The following is a 22407-nucleotide window of genomic DNA, read 5'->3' on the forward strand; positions in this document are numbered from 1 at the left end:
GATGTAGGCCAGGCCCCATACGTCTTACTCTCCCCTCCTTTTCTTTCCTTTCCCTTCCCCTCCTCTCCCTTGGGTAACCATCAACCTGTGAGGTGATGGATAAAAGGTGACGTGGTGTAAACCCCTCTACCAGCCTCTCATCACTAGCTTGTCAGGAACACTGTCATGGTTGCTTTTAGGTTGACCAAATCCATAAGAATATGGTCTTACAAATGCAAAACTAGTGTGCATTTGTGATGTCTGAGAATTATATGAAGACTAACGGTGTGTTTGGCAGTAGTATAGATGTCTTTTGTTAAACAATTACAGATTTCAAAACCCATTGAAATACTTGTACTAATTCAAGTGTGAAACAACTTACATTTTCTAGACATCCTAACCTAAAGCTGGACATGTTCTTTCATACTAAAAGGATTGTACAGCAACAGTATTCAATCCATCTTACGCAGCCAGAAAATGGCATAAAACATATTTGTCAGAGTCACAACATTTGTGCTTTGTTTGGATGAATGTCCATATGAAGTTATTCAATATTACCCTTGAGTTACATGATATTCCACCTTTAATATGTGATTGCATGGTACTTATATAAGTGTATGTTCTGGCCTATGTTGAAAAAATGATAAAGGTGATGAGAAGTTTTATTGTATGTACTGGTGCATAAGAGCAATTGATTTGATGAATAGAAAGATAAAATAGTACATCAACAAAAGGGAAAGAGAGGGTATGAGGGCCTCTTGGCTTTTGGTATGTTGCATGCCCCAGTTAAAGTAGTTCCGACAGAATGGTTACAAGGTCACATCGCTTCTTAAAAAAACAACAACAAAATTTTAAGGGAAGATGAGAAAAGGGTATATTGGTTTGTGCCCCAGTTAAAATCAGTCAAGCGATTAGGTCAAAGTCTCTCTAGATTATTGGTATCTGTCCCAGGATAATGTCCCAAAAAAGCATCACATACTCAACAGCCACCTTTTTTTCAGCAGCACCCAGGGGCTGCATGCCAGCTTAAGGTGTTAATCATACAATTACAAACACCCCTAGTTTATTTGAAACCATGTAAGTTGGGTGATAAATCTTCTCCATTGGCAGCAACACTGAAACACTACCATTAGGTGTTGCTTTTGAGGAAGATGACCTGACATGAGGAAGTAAAGTCCTGGCTGAGCCCTCTCTCAGCCCTGTGGTTGAAACCAACTTAATGGATTCAACTGACAACCGATACAGTCCCTGGCGATAGCAGAGATCTTCTTTTTGCGATCTTGGCCACTGCAGATGTCATGACAGCCATGGGCAGAGGGTGGCAGTAGATCCACACCTCTCGGCATCAGATTGGACCAGTGAGTCATGCTGCCCGCCTATTTGTCTTCTCTGCCTGCTCACTCGACCCTCATGGCAGCTACTTTGCAAAGACTTTTTTTGCACTATTTTTCTATCTATTCTCCATCTTTTCCACTGTCTCTGTTCTTGTGATATTTTCTAAGAGATTACACTCAGTCTTTCTGGCTTGCTCCAGCTTTCTGTTCCTTTATCTTAGTGTGTTGATCTCTCCTTCTTTGCCTCTCTTGTGTCGCCTCCCACGACTGATAATTAGCCCGTAAATGCAGTGCCATTTTCTTCTGCTCCTGCCACATTCTCTCTTGCACTTTATTTACTTGGGCAGGCCATGAAATGACCTTGTTACAGTGTGAATTTGTGTAGGCTGGTGTGCATGCATGTGTGTTTGTTGCCGTGTGCATGCATGCTCCCCTTCGCACTTACTCATTGCACCTCTCCCCCTCTCTGTCTCTCTCCCTCCTGCTCCCTATGTCTCTGTATCTCTCCCACTCAGCTCAGTGATTAGTATATGATGTATTTTGGCTGCTGTTGTGAGCCTATTTAGCAAGTGGGCTGGTCTAATTTCTGTTCTCTGGTGGCAAATAGAATGGCAGTCTGATTTGTTTTAATGACATTATGAATCCCCTAAAGAGCCTACTACACCTGGATGTGTGAATGTGTGTTTGCCATACACTAACAAAAAGGTTTAACTCAATCTCAGTAACTTAAAAAGGATTTTTGGTTATTTTGTTGTTTCACACAGTCACACAAACACCCACATGGTCCAAATTGTTCTTGAAACATGGCTCCAACCTGCATCGCTCACTTTAAGGACTCTAGCTTGAGCACAGCCTACATATGAGCCACAGTTTGAGTGATGATGAGGCCATTTAATGCACATGTGGGTGGCAACATGTGTAGGGCGATTGATTTCTCAGTCTCTTGCAAGCGGCCTACTTAAAGGCTCTGGGTTTGGATGCCTCCTCCATCTCAGTCACATTATACCCTCAATCTGTCTTTACACTTGGAAGGGCTCTGGCACATACTGAGGTTGGGTTGAGTTGCTGATATTAATACTCTTTGGAGATGTAAATGTAACAGTTGTAACTTTGAACATCCTCACATATTTTTCTGAACCGTACCTGCTGTAAACTGTGGTTGCTACCTTTGGTACACAGAGAAATAGCATTTAAATGCCAAACATAAATTAGTCTACATCTTTAGTTACACTTGTAAAGGTCTCCAGAGCAAAATGCTACCAGTCGTTGGGAAGAGAGCTGTAAAATGCTCTACCAGTCTATCTTTAACAGGATATTTGTGTTTTTTAAAGCTTTCTCTTTCTCCTCCCTCCCTCCTTGCGCATATATCCCAGTATATATCCCGTCCTCGCTCTGTCCTCCAAACCTTGCCGGCCTGCTGGGACGACTTAGTTCGTTTACTTACTCAGTCACTCAAGGATCACTCTCTCTCACCCCCGCTCTCAGTGCATTCTACTCGTGACAGCACGACAATCTGCACTGTCACTCCCCTTTTGCCTTTGAATAGATCTTTTCCTCTCCATTTATCCTTTACCTGCTCCTTCACTTCCCATCTTTCTTTCAGTCTATCTTCTCATCCAAATTGCAATGCCAGTCTTTTTGCTCCAACACTCCTGCATACTGCAGGGATGTGATTTTTCTGTTCTAGTTTTCTCCTTAGGGATTTACATGAATTTCTTAATGAGTTTCTTGTCTTCCTTTTGGTGCTTTGTTCGCCTAGCACTGTCTTGCCCCTCTGTATTAATTTTACTAAATTCCTCTCCTGCCTTCTTCTGTCCCTCTAGGTGATGCAGGTGGTTAACGCTGATGCCATGGTGGTGAAGCTCAACTCTGGAGAACTCAAGACCATCCACCTGTCCAGCATTCGACCCCCCAGAATTGAGGGAGAGGTACAAACAAATGTCTGCCTGCCTGTATGTGTGTCCACAGCTTTGCACAGAGTGGGTGGCTACTTGTGTGTGTGTGAACAAGTGACTGAATGTTGTTATATGTGGGAGAGCTTGCGGTTTTGCATGGTCAGCCAATTAATTAGAAGCTCCACAGAGATGACTTGTGTCACTGCTGTCTCTGATGTCTTGACAGAGTTGGTTTATTTTCATTTTAAGTCCAACACAAGCTGTTTTCATCTTCCTCCACAAATTCCTGAATATGTATCATCTCTCCTCTCTCGCTCATGCCCTCTTCTCTTCACTGCCACATGAGTCTTGTCTCTCTCTAAATGGAAATAATTTTGACCACTTAGTGGCGCCCCTGCAGTTGGTGCACATGCAAACACAGTGAGACACTTGCACACACCCAGTGGTTGCAGCACTGCAGAGAGTGAAGATAGATTTTTTTTTTTCTTCTCCCCCTTTACAATCTCCTCTTTTTCCTCAGAATCACTTCAGAACCGTGAAAACATAGACATGCTTACACAAATACACATAGTCGCAACAATGCAGATGTGTTTTAATCTAAACAATAGGCAGTGTCTTAAAGAACTGTGTGTATGTAGACACCTAGACAAATGTCTACTGTTCCTAACCCCCCCCCCCCAGACATATACACACACACACACACAGCTCTGATTATCAAAGCATTTATTGGTTGAAATAAATCCCTTTTCATCACTATACAATTGGAACTTGCATTGCTTATTCTTCCAAACGTTTCATTTCAAAATGAATTTTTTTTCCGTTAAAGGAGTGATCAATTTTTATTTCTCAATTACCCTTTGTGTCTGCATCCTCCTAAAAGGCTATAATCTTCTAAATAACAGGTTCAAGATGTCTGAAATGTCACTTCCATTAATTAGAAAGTTTTATTGTCACAATAGCAGTGTTTTTTTTGTTTTTTTGTCAGAGAGTTCCATATTTCCAGTGAAACCCTTTCTCTTTGTTCAACTTGTCTGAGGCTGTTTGACAACCATTCCTCAAGTCAACACATTGTTTGCTGTAACATCCGTTTGTGAGCAAGTCGTATCTCCTATTTCCCTGTTCAAAGAGGTATGAGACAGAGAGGGTGTTGTGCTTCTGTCTAGGAAACAGTTGTAAAAGTCAGATTTTGGAATGTCTGCTACAGCCCTCATTTTTTTTTTTGTTGATAGTATTTGTTTTTATTGACTCGTCGCTCTGCTTGTTTTGTCATTTTATCGTTTACTCTTTCCTATCTTTTCCTCTTTACTGTTGCCGTTTTTTTTTAATACCCTGGCCTCTCCCTCCATCCTCGTCTCCCTCTGTCCCCTGGTGTCGTTACTGCCTTGCATCATTAAGAGACTGCTTCTCATCTCTCTCTGCCTCCCTCCTTCTGTTCTCTCCTCCTCTCCCTTCTCCTCCACAGTCTCTCTCTTCTGCCATCCTCTCCCACTGGATGTGCACACTGTGGTCATATTGTTGACCTGCATCGTTGCCCTTCGTGTGTGTTTATTCTCCTTAACTCTCTGTGGTTGTAAAAATATTTCGGACAAAAACATCTCTCCATTTGTCTCTCTGCCCTTTCTCTTCTTCCTTAAATGACATAGCATGCTGCTTTTGGAGATTCTTTGTTTCTCTCATAACTTTCCTGATTTACTTTCCCACTTTTTGTGCTTCCTTTCTTTTTATATTACTGTTGAATTGCTACTCTTGTTTGTCTCTCTCCTCTTTATTTTTCCATCTCTTCCTCTCTTTCAGTGCCCGTCTGTATTCTGTCATTCTGTCTTTGCCTGCACAAGATGCTTCAACAGTATGTGTTTTGTGCTTCATTACACTGTCGTAGGTTACAGGGAGTATGGGAGATTGAGCCCAGATGTGAATATGTATTGTTTTATATTGGGATGTTGTATTGCTATTTCTTGCACTTCATGCATATTTAATTGCTTGTGTGGTTGTGTGTGGGATTTTTCATGGAAATACCCTGCATATTTATCAAACTCAGTTTACTGGGCTAGAAGAGGAAAAAATATGTCAAAGCCTGGATACAATATTACTATTCCCTGTAAGTTAACAGTAACTTCTATATTATACATCTTGGACTAGGAAGATCATGTTCAAATTTACCTGCACAAGTAATGTATTTTTTGCAGTGCCAATTCTATTACGAGCTGTTAAAGCTATAGTGTGTAGTTTCTGTCTCCCCCATGAGGAATTCTAAGTAGTGACAACAACACTGTTGGCGCATCCACATGACACAAGCCTTCCGTAATCCATCTTCACCCAACCCCTCCTCCACACAGTTGCTAGTAGCCAAGGAAGACACAGAGGATTAAATGTAAATGTAAATGTGCTGTATTTATATAGCGCTTTTCCAGGCTTAACAACTGATCAAAGCACTTTTACATCTACAGGAAACATTTACCATTCACACATCGAACCACCAACCTTCCGATTGGCACGCAACCGCTCTACCACTGAGCCACAGCCGCCCTAAACATGATTAACTCTTTAGAAGAGGTAATTATCTTAACTTGAGTTTCTGCGCTCAAAAGTTTTAAACACAGCCATGCTGAGAAATACAGAGAGAGTTGGGTGGAGCTGAAAGTTTCACACTAAAGCTTTAACTTAACTATTTCTTAAGTGCACCATTGACGATATTAAAGCTATAGTGCGTAGTTTCTGTCACGCCCATAAGAAATTCAAAGTAATGACAAAAACACTGTCGGCACATCCACATGATAAAAGCCTTCCGTGATCACAAACCACCCCTCTAGAGTGCCAGTAGACAGTGACAACACGGAGGATATAAAAACATGATGGACTCTTTAGAAAAGGTAATTGTCTTCACTTGCGCTTCTGCGTAAGAAAGTCACCGTATGACACCATCTTCTGAACACAGCGTATTTAACAAGTTAAAGGGGAAAAAGCATGTGTAAGACCGAAGTGAAATGACAACAGAAAGTACGAAGGCGCCAGAGTCACAAGATATTATTTATATTATAGCCAGTGCTTCCTATAAGTCCAAGAGTGGACTTTTTTGTGAATGCAGAAAGAGTCTCTTGTTTTGGAGGCGGTCTTGCAGAAAAACAGTTGCTGCTGTATTGATAAGGGTAGTTCATTATGGTGCTGTTTCTTAGCTAGTTAGTTCTGTAGGTTGTAGAGCTGCCTGCCTGCCTGTCATGCTGTTGGCTCAGCTTTGAGTGTTGTTGCTATGGTAGCAATGCAGAGTTGTGATATGTTTACTGAAGCTGTGATGAGCCCTTGGACTGTAAGGTAGAATGGAGCCAAATGACAGAAGCACTGAAATTCCTCTGATAACTATATATGCGTGCATGGAATTGACAATTGTGTGTCCAGTCTCATTTGCCAACTGATCTTGTCTGATCACCAAATTAGGCAAGTGAGCTGTTACCTTAGGCGAGCAGGGGAACTTCAGTTCATGCCCTGTCTACACTTCTTTACACATGCAAATATAGCAGTTCACATTAACTCATTCTGAATTTCCAATACTATTGCTTGAACTATTGTTTTTTAAAGGCAATTACATCTAAATTAAATTTTTTTTTTAAATGTTTTATTTTTTCCCTCCACCATGCCAGAAGAAAAATGTTAGTGCACATATGTAAGAAGCATACATGCAATGACAGCACGCACAACCAGATAACTACTTTTTGTGAGGTTGTAAGCAGCAGGGATGATTCCTACCTCAGAGGTCACAGCAGGTATCTCTCAGCCACAAGCTCTACACACACTGACATCATGTTGGCTAACGCTGTCACAAGTGAGCTGGCTTTTTGCTTACATTGCTGCAGACAAACACAAAGACATCGGACATTGTTACGTTTTGCAGCACACACACACATGCACACACTTGGTTAAACTGCATTAGCCTACGTCAGTAAACATCTTGGAAATTGGCATCAGCATGTGCACAAACATTAATTACACACACACACACACACACACACACACACACACACACACACACACACACACACACACACACACACACACACACACACACACACTCACGTTTGTGTGTGTAGCCACTCAGAGGTGTGCATATTATACCGAGGCCTGATGCCTGATGCGATGTACAAGTGCACTGATGAACTGTGACCGTTCCTGCCATCCCCTTCTCCTCCTCTTCCTCCCATCTCCTCTAGTCCATTTTAGCCTATCCCCCTCTCGTGACTATACTAATTGTGCTCAGATTGACTGATTGGTGGACCAATGGTGTCTAGCTGCAGCATAACATAGCACACAAATGTCCTTACTAGCTCTCCTCCCAATGTTTTTTTCTCTCATTTTGGTTCCACCCTATTCAGTGACTCACTGTTACACCCTCTCACTCAATCGATCACAATCAGTTTGTTTGGATATGTTGGTGTGCATCTGCTTTGATGATGTCTTGAGTGTGTCTCTTGATGCATTGTGATGCATCTGTATGCTTATGTGGTTTAAGTAGGGTTAAGAAGAGTGCTGATGGAGCACATAAGAGAGGTCAACTCACTGTCCTTATATAAGGCAACACAATGACTATGGCTCATCCCCACTTTACTCTATACAGCCCTGCCCACTCATGTAACCTCTCTACAGTCCCCCTTTGTGTGTGTTGACTTTGTAGATGATTTAGTCTCACAATACATCTTTCTCTGTCCTGTCGTCTGCTGCTGCCTTCCATAAACCACCTGTCTATCTAGTTGCCTTTCTCCCCCTCTTGCTTTTCTTTCATCTTCTTACTTTTACTTTCACATTATTAGGTTTATTTTTATACTGGAGCATAGCGCACTAATTAGCATTTCTGTAAATGCGGCTGTGTCACGGCAAAGTATGTGGGCAGAATTTGACAATTTTCTTCTTAACTCTTCATAACTATGTGAAGTACATCAGAATGTACATCACTTTGTATGAAGTGCTATACAGTAGTATGTTTCCGTTGCTTGTGAATGCACCTGACATAAAAGTCTAAAAGAAGTGGTAGAACATGGAAACAAAAATGTACTGCTGCTACAGCTAGTCAGGTACAGGGTCAACTGCACTGTAGTATAGGGCACAATGTTCAAATACAATGAAAGTGGAAAAAAAATCTGTCAAATAGAAAATTCATTTCGTATACCAAGCAAAAATAAAAAAATAACATGGGACCAAAAGACAGACATACAGGTAAGAAGATACCAGCTATCAAACAAGTAACAAAACAGCAATGTGAAAGACATACATTGGGAGGAGGCTTGGGTTTTATTTTGTGTAATGCAGTACAATAATATTTGTGTTAAATTCCTGTGGCTTTTCAGAACAGAATTGGCTAATTTAATCGTTCAAATGTTACTGTAGGAATATAATTTTTTAAAGTTTGATACTCACTTATTTTACTCAAGGAAGCAGTTTAATGGTAGCCAGCCTTTAAGGCAAGGCAAGGCAGATGGACCCATCTGCTTCCTTGTGACTGTGGCTTGCTGCTCTTTTCCAACACTCCTCTTTGTTATTGTCTTTCCCTCCCTCCCTGTCTTCCTAATCGTATGTTCAGCCATGTGTGTGCCCTCGGCATGCCCCTAGCCGAGCATGACATGCTTTGACCTCAAGTTTGGGAGGACGATGACAAGGGAGGAGGGTCGCCCACTTTGTGATTCACTTGTGCACTATTGGCTGGACAAGGCAGATTGGTAGCCAGTAGCCCTCCTTACTACTGGCTAAATATTATTTGGCTGACAGTGTTGAAAAAGCAAGAACTTTGCTTGCTTGTGTAAGAAATACAAAGTTCTTTGAGTTTTTTTAATAGAATTTGTTTTTATACAGGCCATTTATAAATGGGCGCTTTGTGTTTGAGACAGGTGCGATATATGCAGTATTATCCAGTCTAAGCGGTGCAAATTGGCTCTATGCTTTGAATAGTTGTACATTCCTCAATATTGGAGATTTACCAGGTAGCACTGCAATTAGTCTAACACTGCATCAGGGTGTCTGTCTGCAGGGTCAGCTAATCATGAATTGAGTGGCTGCTTGTTATGGTAGTACAGGTAATTTTAAATCTGATATCCAGGTTTTCTCTTGAGTCTGTCGTACGATCAGTTCATGTCACTGTAATGGCTCATATGTATTCTGCTGTACGGCCAAGAATGCTGTGAATGTAAGGTTATTAGATTAGATATATTAGATTTTGTATTGTTGTACCATAACCAGCTACGTCCTTTATGCTCTTGCTTCAGGAAGTACATGCCTTCTTACAAACTTTCTCTCCCATCTTGCATTGTCTTCCTCTCTCCTCCCCAGTCCTCTGCAACTGTTTAATGTTTATGCAGGCACAATTGAGTAATGTTGTGAGGTATACAGTTGTAAATGTTGACTGTTTGTCTAAGGCTCCCAGTGCTCTGCCTACTCAAAAAATGTCCACAAAATAACACACTCTTCGCAATCAGTTCATGGCAAAACTAAGGCCAAATACTGTACACTCCCCCGACTCCACCACCACACATCAGAAAGCATAACGTGCTCCTGAGTCATGATTTCACCCTTGAAGTTCCAGAAGCTGCAAATGCTTCCAGCGGTAGCATCCACACATTTGCAGCCCAGCCCCTGCAGCCCTCTGACACTGTACAATCCAGCTAGCGTCATGCCTCTGCAATAGTCAAAGATGATTCCTGAGCTTTAGCTGGTAATTTGGAACGAAGGGAATTTACCCCAAATAGAACAGAACTCCCCCTGAGGATAGTGAGAGCAAACTGTTGTTATTGGGTCACGGTTGAAACATAGCAGTGACTCTCTCTCTTCTTTCTGTAACCTTCCTGCAACTGTATTGAAACAGTTTAAGGATGGTGTACACAGAGTTTGTATCAATGTAATAATGCTAATGTCGGTTTATCTCAGTCTGGAGAGATAGACTTTGAAATTGGCTCGATCTAATAATGAGACTGTTTTTTTACCTACTCATCAGGGTGGATCAGCCTTGTGTAAGTTAGTTTGAATGACCGTGGGAAAATTTGTTTTCAACAATTTGAATTGCGCTTAACTGTCAGGGAACACTTAATGTTCCTTTTCAATAACACTGCAACTGATGTGGAGTATTGTGAACTCCTTATGTAGCTTGAACACAAAGCGGACCAGGCTCATTTGAAATAGTGGGAAGTGGATTCCTATGACTGCCCGTGTTTGTAGGTGTAACATTTCCTCTAATTTTCTTGCTTTCGGAATCTTTCACCTTGCTGTCTTCAACTCTAATTCCCCAAAGACTTACCAAAAGATGGAGAAGTAGCTTTTGTCCTCGTCTGCTTCTCTACTTCTTCAGCCTAATTGGCATGGAGTGCTGACATTTACTCTTTGCCCTCAGTGGCATGTCTCTCGTTCTACAGTGAAACCGCTTATTAGTTAAATAGGATTTTTTTTTTCTTTTTTTTTTCTTCTTTCCCTCTCCTAGGTTCATTCTTTTCTTTTCCCTGTTGAAGTTGTCTTTGTTTTTGGAGTACTACCATGAATAAGCTGTGTGTAAAAGCCCCTTAGGATGCAAACACACCATCATTCAGTGTCTGGGAATTGTCTTAATGTATGACATTACCAAAATATGCTCCAAAAGAAGGATTTTATCCAAGCAATGCCCGCTTGGTTAAAGTTATCCTCATCCCCAGCAGTGGACAGCTTAGTCTGCACCTCGGGCACAAAATGCAGGATCCTTAGTTGGCAGTCCTTTTAAAAGGCCCCATCATCCCACCGCAACTGACTTGGTAGGGATGAAAGACCCTGACAATAAGCCCCGACTGACACAAAATGGAGGACATCGGCTCTTGGCTGAGCGGTAGGGGATTTCCGCTATCCGTGTGTGAGATTAACACACCTCGTAGGTTCCATGCTGTGCTGACTCCGCCAGTGAAAGTGGAGAAGGATGAGAATGAGGGAGTAAGAAAAAGATGAAAAGCTATTAAACTTAAAGGTTACTACATTCCTGCCAAGGTTAAAGGAACTGGCTGTTAGATTTGGCACTCTCCAGAGCTTTGTTACCAGGGCCAGTTTAACCGGCCTTTTGTGCATTCATGTTGAGACTTAGTCCAAATACTAACAGTATTTTGCAAGGAAAATTGTCATTTAAGCAATACTGGGTGTAAGGTTTTTCTGTTTGATACCAGCGGAGTTTGTCCCCACAAGATTCATCTGAAAGACCTTAATGGAAGCACAAGCTCGAACATACAAACACATGCTCACACAGCCTTTGCTCCCCATGTGTTCTCTTCACACCCATCAACCCAGCTGTGTGCCGCACCTGGCAGCTCCGAACAACTGGAGAGGTATTAAAAATGAATGAAAACCATTGAAGAGACGAGGAAATGAAGAATTAATCCAACCCTGTGTGTTCATCTGGAAGAGTGTTACTTCTGTTTGTAGAACAGATTATGATGGAATTTATAGAAGATTGTGGGAGGGGCAGGGGTGGCGAGCATACTGGTTTTGTCATTCATAGCCTCGGCGCTTGTCATTATTTTCCCAATGCGTCATTGTCATTTGCTGCTGTATTCATTTTTTTTTTTTATCCTGTCCCTACAAAAATGACGCGTGTGTGTTTCTCAACACTGGGGCAACACAAAACCTCAGCGTCCTTTTGAAAATGCAAATGGGTTCTATTTGTGGCCTGCTCCTGTCAGAGAGTGGGTTAGTGTATTGAGGGTTAAGTTTTTGTGTGCCGCTGTGTGAGTGTACGTGTCGCTTTGTCTGTGTATGCGCCACATGTATGCACATAGTGTAAGCTCACCTTTTGTGCATCAGTTTAACACAGTGTCTTTGCCTTGGCTTTCACATCTGTGTCCTTGGTAACTGTGTACTTTGATTTATTTATATATTCTTTGGTGCCATGTGTGACAGTATTTACAGCAAGTGTGTTTGAGGGAGGTGTTTGTGCGACTGTGTGTGCATGAAATGCTGCTTTTGAAATTAAAGTCATTCAGTGAGTGCAGAGTCTAGATCCTCCCTGTCACGGGAATGAATTAGAGGGAAAAGAGGGAACAAACAAGCTGGATCTGTGTGTGATTCTGTGTTATGTCGGTATGCTTGAGGTGGGGGCTTGTTTTTCTGTGTGTGCGTGTTTCTCTGAGGTCTGCATCTGCAGCGGATATGTTGAGCCACTTAGCTTTGACGGTGCAATGTTAATCATTTTTCTCTTTCCATTCTGTCTTCTCTCACCTCACCCACATCTTCTTCCTGACCCTTCTCTTCAATTTCTCAGGAGAAGAACAAGGACAAAGACAAACGTTTCCGTCCGCTCTACGACATTCCCTACATGTTCGAGGCCCGTGAGTTCCTGAGGAAGAAGCTCATAGGTAAAAAGGTAAGAATCGGTGACAGAAATTGGAAGCTCCCAATCACTGTTTGGCTCTTTGTGTGTATGGAATCAACCTGATTTGTCTCTAATCAGCTTTTAATAAATTAGACAATAGCTCTAAACAGGGATTCCCCCAGTGGCTGTACATATGCACTAACACCCTTTACCCCCCTCATCGGTAGCCAAACACATCTCTGAAGCCCTGAGCTAGATATCTATTTCTCCCCTTTCTCAGTTTGAATACCAAGTACTCTTGGTAGATGCCCTGGGGCTTTGTATTGGCCGGGACGCACCCTTTAAACAAGCAGTGTTGATTTCCCCCACTTGTCTCTATTGATCTACCGAGTCTGTACACCTATGGGGCTGCTATGATTTACACACATCTGACCCAGCAGAACCCAGCAGTGAGCTAGAGACAAACCACCGCTTGATCATCTCCCCTTCTTGTGTTAAATTTATTTAGATAAACTCTGATTTGAGGTTGGTTGTCTGAGAGAAAAAAAGTACACTGACTTACATTAGGTTTAGTGTTTGAAATGGTTTAGGTGCAACCAGTGTTGGGGAGTAACGGAATACATGTACCGGCGTTTAGGGTTGGGCATCGTTTGGATTTGAATTATTCTGTTTCCAATTGCAATTGCTTCCTTATCTCTGGTTCTTATCGATTCCGATTATTTGAGGTGTGGAATTGAAACAGGTCTCATGCTTATTTCACAAATAAGAGGAAAGTTTTATTTTGATTCAGTGGTGGGTTGCATTTTTACCGAGCTTTTTCGACGTAAAATAAAGCCACACTAAAGCTTTGCTTGCTGTGCTCCAAGGCTGCGACACAACAAGCTCTTGGCCACTACGGGAACCAAAACTTGCGCATGTTATATTTAGATCCTATGATCAGATTTGAAACCAAATCTTCCAAACAATTCCAATAAAACGATTCCACTGGAATTTTAATTTTTAAAACAATTCCGAGTAGGAATTGGTTCTTGAAGCCCAACCCTACCAGCGTTACGTATTAAGAATACAAATAATGAGTAACTGTATTATTTCTCTTAGTTACAATTTAAATGGGCGGTATTTACAATACTGTTACATTGTTAAAATCAATGGATTACATGACAATACTTCTGTTTCGTGAGTTTATTCGCTAACAAAATAAATTAAGGTAACTCCATGAATTTCCCAGAAGCCTCAATTATGAAAACGAAAAAATGAGCTTTTTGCTTGATCACTGATAGAGTTAGAGATGGAGTTGGAACCGGCACATTTACTCCACCTCCAACCTGAAGCATCTTAAAGTAAGTTATTTTTTTTTAATTAGCCAATGTAGTCGTCTGCTGTAGTTTTACCGGTTGCCTTACTATTTTATAGTATCAGGTAGCGACGTGACGTTACGACTTTACAATCTCCTATGTGCTGATTTACTACCCCCAGAGTCGTTGAAAGACAGACTAGCCCCGTTTCACTTGCTAGCTAATGTTAGCTGAAATTAGCTTGTGGTAGCAAGACTGCGGGTTCGGGACTATAAATACCAAAATCTATCTGCTTGTTCATGTACACATTCAACCAGTTGGAACAGAAGAACACACCGAAATAGGCATGTTTCGTAAGCAGTATTTGATGGACGCATTCCTACACTTACAAAATGCAATTCAATGTGGAAGTAATCCAAGTATTCAGAATACGTTACTCAAGTTGAGTAACGCACACAATAGATATTTTTTCTTTTTTTACATCTGAGTTTTCCCAGCAAATCAGTAAAATGAAGCCCACATTGTTGGCATTGGAATGTACAGTGGCAGTAATGGCACATGCTGAGAAGGCGGCTGTTGCTCACATGCATGCCTGGAGCTGTTGTGCACTGCCTGAGTTGAATGATGATTTGTTTTTCCAAATAAGCTAACTCTTAACACTTGTCAGACTCAGATGATCCCCATTATAATGGGGCCCATGGTAGAAAAGAATGGAATCTTTCTAGCAAAATCATGGAAAACCTTGTCCAAAATGGTGCATTCATGCACATTCTTACTGACAAAAGACTTCCCTAGTCAGGGAAGTTATCTCATAAATGCCATACTGTTTTGCAACTGACTTCCAATTTTGCTGAATTATGGGATTTTGGAGCTTAAACCTCCACAAATCAATTCTCAGTGTCCCAACCAGTGTTTATTTTGGGCTGAGAATGTACATAACAAATGTACAGATTCCAGGGCTCCAAACCACAGCACCCAGACAATAAATGAAACAAACATTTCGGGTATCACCCACTTACATAAGTGTATGGCTAATAAAAAAATTAATTGCAGTGCCTGACAAACACAAAAATATGCACCCACTCAAAGCCAAAAGCCAACAGAGTTCCTTCTGGCATTCAGTACAGGTGTGAGATTCACATCCCTGTCCTAGCCTTTCATCACAGTCATTTTAATCATCCTCATTAAATGCTTTTTTAATGACATAAAATTCTGCCATGAGCTGGCGTTTGACGAGTGAAGGAAGAATAATGATTCTGCTGTTTATTTGCGTTGTTCCTGTTGGGGGGGATAATGAGTGTGTTTGTGAAGGAGATAGAGCGACTATAGCCTTGTCAAGGTGTAAAAATCCTGCACAAACTATGCCATTAGCATGGAAATGAAACGTGTGTGAAGCTCAGGTTTATAACACCAAGCCATTTAAACCGATTTTGGGTTGTTTGTAGAAGTGAATGTCTGCATTAAACACAGTGGTAACATATACACACCTGCTAACCCACACCAGTCTACTGTGACTGTTAACTGTTTACCTATGGTAGCTCCAATGGCTTGCAACCCAAAGAAAGGGAACAATATTAATTGAATAAAATAATTCATTACACAATAATCATGCATGCATAACACATGCAGCTTTTGTACTTCATACCTTAAAGTGTTCATTGTGTTATAATTGCCTTCAGCACACAAGAGCACAACATTTAAATCCTTCTGTTGTTTTTATGCCTGTTTAAAAAAACATAACAAACTATTTTACAGTATTAATGGTTTAGACTCTAGTAGTGTTTATCGGAGAGGAAAGCAGTGTTTCCCACAGATACTAATTTGTGGCGGTGCGCCACACAAAACCGGCTGCCACGCATTGCGTTTCATTATTTTATTTTTTTAACGCCATTTATAACACACATTCGTTCAGCTGCATTTCCTTTCCCTGCTCTCCTCAGTCTCTCTGTCACTCTACACACACAGCCCCTCCCCTCCGTGCACACAGCATCTGTCTCCATGAAAGCAGTGTTGCAAACTTAGCAACTTTTGTCGTTAGATTTAGCAACTTTTCAGACCCCCTAGTGACTTTTTTTCACAAAAGAAACTCTCCCTCAATTACTTTTTTTTTAATCTCTACTTTTGTTTCTTCTAAAATCTGCCTTATAATGTGCTTATTTAAGTTTGTAGTGTCAAACTTCCCTTCTTTGTCATTATGATATACAGTACATATATATTTAAATGCATTTATACGCCACTGTATTCCTCTACAATTTATCAGTATTGAAGTTCTCCCAAGGGTGTGGTTATAGGCTCTCAGAAGTGAATAAGGTTAAAGAGGAGCGCTCTTGCCCATTTGCCAGCAGTGCAGCCTCCTCCTTCCTCTATATGCAAAATCAATAATGGAGGATTTCTGGACGGTTGCTCCCTCCTAATTCTTTATTGTTGCTAAGCTAAAGCTCTGAATGAAGCCCCCTGTCACCTTATATCGTGTTTTTAAAAATAATCAGAGGCACTAAAAAAACTGCAGTTTTTTTTTTTTTTAAGGTACAAGCATCACTTTTCAGCTGCCTTGGCAACAATAAATAATTATTTTGGAGGAAATAATCACAGGCTCATCATGGGTGAATGTTTTATTTGCAAGCACAATACTTAACCCTTAAGGTTTTAAAGTGAATCTATGCTACCTTGGCCTACTTGAATTGTCAAGTTGGATGCAGGTAGGCGCACAAGTGTGCATACGCATGTTGCACTCCAACAAGGAAAGGACTTGAGTCGACCCACTTATTGTCATCCTGTTTCTGAACACTAAGCTCTATAGAGACAGATTTGGAGCAGTAAGCATTAGTAGAAGAGACTAAGACCACTGCATTCCATGAAATTCTGCTCCAGGAGAACTCCTCTTTTATCTTTTTTTTTTTTTTCCTCTTTGACACCATCCAAGAAAAAATATTTTACCTTAATAGTGGGGTAATTGGGCCTTGACCGGCTGGATTTCAAGGGAATACTCTGGTCTAGTCTGGGTCTTGTCTGAAGATAAGAAGGGGAGGAGAATTTGAGTCGCATACAGAGGTGTGACTGCAGATCTTATCAGATCATTAAGTGTATCTTCATGTCATGTAGCTCAAACTGGACTTGACCAAAGCTAATTGTCCCGTCCAGTAACAAGGTTGAGTTATCAGATGGACCTGTAGATATTCCCCTTGACAATATTTCATTTCAAAGCCAAGACTGCCTGAGTGTGCAATACATTGCATGATCATGGAAACAAGCAGATTTTGCCCTGACTGGATTTTCTAGAATGTGACCAAGCATTATCTATGAGTTTCAGTGTGCTGAGCAAAAGCTCAAAGCCCTAATGCCACCGTGCCATTTTAGGGGAATAAAGCTACATTAAATGTTTTTTCTTCTTCTATTAAACCCCCTATTCCTCATCTCTATAAGGAGAGTATAGTGCTTTTGATCTTTTATAAAGCATATCTAATATCCATATTCAAAAGACAGCCTTTTTTGTCCAAGCAGAGTCAATATTTTATAGCTCTCACAGGCAGAAAGGGATTTGTGCAATACCTGATCTGGTCTTTGAAAGAAGACTTTACAGCTACAGGTAGTGATGATGAAACCTTGTCTTGTTCACAGCATAAACTCCAGCAACTCTACATCTTTGATCAACTCTTTTGAATTCATCATTTACTACTTTTTTTTGCCAGCCAAGAGCCACATGAGACTTAAGAAAAATTGATAAAAAGTTAATCACATGGGAGGAGCACTGAGGAATTATGTTTTCAGATTGATCGTCTAGCCCATTCTTGTGAATGTGACATATCTATCTGTCTATATGTCTGTATATATCTATATATAGTCTATATATCTAAATATAGTGTATGTATATATATATATATATATATATATATATATATAATATATCTTTCTATATGATATATATATATGATAGAACTATATATATATATATATATATATATATATAGATAGAGATATATAGATCTTATAGTATATGATATGATAGAGAGATAGATATCTATAGATATAGATAAGATATATATAGATATATAGATATATAGATATCTATATCTAGATATAGATATTATATATCTATATATAGATATCTCATTCTGTCTATATATCTATGTATCCGATACGATATGACATAGGCAATATCGACGTCGATCGCCTTGAGGGGATCAATATTTTTGAAAAAAAATTGATAGAGAGATATGAGATATCTATATTATAGATATATATAATATCTCATATCTAGATATAGATTCTATATATCTATATATCTATATTCTATCTATATCTCTATCTATATATCTCTTAATATAATATAGTATATATCATATATATAGATTATATTATATATATATATATATATATACTATGCTACGATATAGATAGATATATCGATCGATCGATCGCCTTGAGGGGATCACCTATTTTTGAAAAAAAAAATTGTTTAGATCATTCTTTTGCCATTTTAGGCCTTTATTATTGAGAGGACATCTTAGACTTGAAAGGGGGAGAGAGAATGACATGCATCAAATGACCGCAGGTTGGAACAACCCGCGGCCGCTGCATTAAGGACAGAGCCTTTGCATATGGGTGCACGCTTTACCAGCTGAGCTGTCAAAGTGCCCGGAATTTCTTCAAACTTGGACTTGAGGATAAGCTGGATAGATTTCGGAGGTAAAAGGTCAAGGTCACCATCACCTCAAACACATTTTGGCCTTGATGAAGTTATGACATTGGTGGGCTTTTGGTTGGATGTAAGGTGAACTGATTTGGGGAGACATACAACCTCATGACATTAATTCTAGTTCTCTTGTCACTCTGTCTTCCCTCTCCCCCACCTCTTTTTTATTATATATATATATATATATATATATATATATATATATATATATATATATATATATATATATATATATATTGAAATTGGCAACGCTTGCATGGTGACATAATCCCAAAAAGCTTGATTTGGCTAACTTTATAAGTAGTGCTTCTTGTGCGCCTGGGTCTCAGCCTCAGCAGAAAAAAAAGTCCAGTGGAAATGTTGCATTAAGCACTTATCAGGGTTGAGCACATTCGGATAATCCTGCATGCTCAAAGTGGCTCCTGCTTTATGCAGCTGCTTGTGTAGTACCGTTAGCACCAGAGTTTTCCCTTCTCTGTGTGCATGCGACTGCATTTGCGCTGACACTCGGTGTGCAATGTGGTATTTGATGTCGTGTGTATTTGTGAGACTTGATTTTGGTGTGTGTGTGTGTGTGTGGTGGGTGTGTTGTGTGTGGGTGTGTGTGTGTTTGTGTGTGTGTGTGTGTGTGTGTGTGTGTGTGTGTGTGTGTGTGTGTGTGTGTGTGTGTGTGTGTGTGTGTGTGTGTGTGTGTGTGTGTGTGTGTGTGTGTGTGTGTGTGTGGTGTGTGTGTGTGTGTGTGTGTGTGTGTGTGTGTGTGTGTGTGTGTGTGTGTGTGTCGTGTGTGTGTTGTGTGAGAGATGTCACCAGGTCCCATGGTTGACTATCCAGAAAGGGCTCCCTCTCTTTATCTTCCTCCTCCCGTCTTTTTGTCTCTATTTTGTGCTGCCCCAGCCTGAGGATGTTTCTTTCCAGCACAGCTCAAGTCATATAAATGATAGCAATCTGTGATTACAGCCTGCAAAAAACACAGCAGCGGGCCGACCTAGTCCGAGCGTGCACCCCATAAGGCTGATTGGCCATTGGCCCCTATAAGGCCATGAATTTGTTCTGCGGCCCTTTGCTTCATGTCATCCCCTCTCTCATCTTTCCTGTCTATCACTGCCTTGTAAAATAAAAAAGAATCTTTAAAAAAAAAAAATAACACCGCACCAACTTTAGCCCCTTTCTTTCATGTTCTTTTTAAGGCTTAAAGATGTTCCACGATCTGTTCCCTTTAATTTAAACCCACAGTGATTGGCTAATGTCCACTGTGCAGGCTGAGGCTGCTGTGTGTATGGAAGCATGTCTAATGTCCCTTTCTTCACAGGTCCAGTATGGCACTCTGTAGATGTGCAACATGAACTGAATTGCGATCACTGTTGTTTCCATAATAGCATAAAATGTGCACTAAAAACCTTTTTTTTTTTTTGTTATTTGATGGCCGAGAGATTAAAATATTACAAACTGGAAATAGAAAACTGCCTGTGGGAGCTGGGTTTAGATTTAATAGGTGCAGATGACAGGTGCTTATTTAAGTTTGAGCAAACCTAAAACATTCTACAGTGTATTGGGGTAAGCAGCTTTTTACTGTGTTCCTGTCTGGAAAACCACCTCATGTTGAGCCCATGCTGGGCTATGACAACCGTTGCTGGCGATATGATCTTTCGCAGGTATCCCTTCCGTATCATAGTTCAGCATAATTCATTTGTGAAGGTCATTTTAGCAAGCATGGGGTTTGTCTTACTACAGTGAAAACCTCTGTTTAATTAGTTGTAACCTTTGCATGCGTTCACCTTGGTACACACATACATTTAAAACTTTTCTTGGTCCCGTGTACAGCTAGGTTTATGGTAGCTGCGGTGTTCCCGGACATCTGTATGATTCTTCTTGTACAGACCAAAGAGATTCTAACAGTCTTACATCAGAGAGAGAGAGAGAGAGAGAGACAGTACTGGGGGAAAAAACCTTTTGCTGGAGAGTATGGAAAAACACGAGAGGTTGTTTTGTCAAATGTAAAAAAAAAAAAAACTCTACATGCAAGATTGTTCTTAACAGTGTTACAGACAGTAGTTTAGATTTGGAACTAAACAATCCGGTTAATAATTAGAGTATATAAAGGTAATGTTCTGTGGTACGTTGGTGGTTTTCATGGATGTGTTTACTACTGATGCCAGGCAGCCTGTTTTCCATTTACTTATGCTCTCTTCTTCTCTACTACTTCTTGCTTATTCACAGATTATTTTGATTGTACGCCCTCTGATGTTTCCGAGAATACCGCAACAAACCATGTGTTGACCGTAAACGTCTCCGTGCATGCTCGTAGTGCCGTCACACCATGGCTCAGGCCCACGCAGATGGCACACACAAGTGCAATCAAAGCTGAAGTTATATAAACACAGAAAACCTCACATGCATATGAGCATGTCTGTATATACTCTAGTTCACATGAAAAGACACCAACAGATGCACCATATAAAGCTTTTTATTCTCCAAAACAACACACAAACTCCCTTTACAAGTACAAACATGATTTCTTTGGCACAGCAAGCCAAAACTCCCCATGACGCTTGTCGCCTCAGTAGAACAAAACATTGTCTCACACCTGTCCTGCTGTCCTCCTTATCACTCCCCCGCTTTCTAAGCCATCTACTGCCTCTCCCCCTCCGTCTCACTCTCCTCTGGGGGGGTTCTTATAGATAGTGTTGCCTTATCAGAAGATCGGTTAGATGGCCCGAGGAGAATGGGTCTGGAACTCCTCTAATCTAACATTGCTTGTTCAAAGTTTATAATCCCTTATCGCCTCGCTTAATGTGGAACTACTGGTTTTACAGTTTATGTCATCCAGCATTATATTTTTTGCTTGTGGGTTTCAATCTCTTCGTCAAATGTTTTCTTTTTGTTTTTCCATTTGTCACATGCCTATTTCATTATCTTGTTTTGTCCTCCGACTTGAGTTTTTCCTGTTTTTTATTGCTTTGTTTGTCCCCTATTCTTCCATTACCCAGGCCTGGGAATGCTTTGCCAATAAACACAATTGTAACCAACGTAAAGGGTTTTTTCTGCCTTCGTTTGAATGGCTTCACTTTTCAATTAAGCTGAATAGACATGAAACTCTGTCTTGTTTGGGCTACGAGGAAATTATGAGCTTCAATGTGGGAGTGAGGATAAAATAATCTCCTTCAAGACAATAAGTGGGTTATTTGCATGGTGACAAGATGAATACAATGGGGGTGTTATTAAAAGTGATGATATTGCATAATATGGATGAGGCGATCACAAACCCATTCTGTTGCTGATTTGTTCACTGTTAGGATATGGGTGTCATTAATGTACATTACGGTGCAAGGGGATGTTTATTTTTAACTGGTACAGCTGCGGGGATCAAAATGTCTAAAGGTTCATTTAAAATGTGTGGTGTTGGGACCAATTACTGAGTATGATTTCCTCGATTTGATTTTCTTACCTATAGGTCTTCTTCCAAATAATTCTTAACCCTTACCCTCCAACATACCTTTTTTTGCCACAGTAGTTTCAGAAGCATACTCTTTAGTATGTAATGTACCAACCAAGTGTGATCTCCAAAAAACATAATCTCTCTATATCCTTTTTATTTTCCGCCCTTGAAAGGCAGACAGGACTTCCTGCTGAACTATACATTCATTCTGCCTTAACAGAAGGTTTTCTCTCCGCTTGCCCATGTCACCATGTTCTCATCCCGTCCATCTACTGACAAGACAACATTGTTCCATGTCCTGGTTGGCGTCTCTTTCATGTCCCTGTAATAGGCCTGTCTGCATAATCTCTATTTGATTTTTGTCTACGCTGTGACTCTGTGAAGCAGAGCCAAATTCCCACACTTGTTTCCCCCCTACCATCACACTTGGTTGACACAGAGCTCTTAAAAGATCGATTGTGTGTAGAGGTACGGCTGCAC

At 40.5% G+C, this 22407-nt stretch overlaps 1 protein-coding gene across 1 annotated transcript in view; it reads left to right on the forward strand.

The window, feature by feature from the left end:
* The window catches only part of snd1 (staphylococcal nuclease and tudor domain containing 1), a 197584-nt gene that overhangs the window by 14283 nt on the left and 160894 nt on the right, over positions 1-22407 (forward strand). The window contains exons 10-11 of the mRNA XM_032504592.1: positions 3137-3241; positions 12453-12554. Coding sequence (XP_032360483.1) covers positions 3137-3241; positions 12453-12554 — 207 coding nt within the window. The remainder of the gene's footprint in view (positions 1-3136; positions 3242-12452; positions 12555-22407) is intronic.

Source organism: Etheostoma spectabile, chromosome 23 (genome assembly GCF_008692095.1).
Source record: "Etheostoma spectabile isolate EspeVRDwgs_2016 chromosome 23, UIUC_Espe_1.0, whole genome shotgun sequence".
NCBI classification, from domain to species: domain Eukaryota; kingdom Metazoa; phylum Chordata; class Actinopteri; order Perciformes; family Percidae; genus Etheostoma; species Etheostoma spectabile.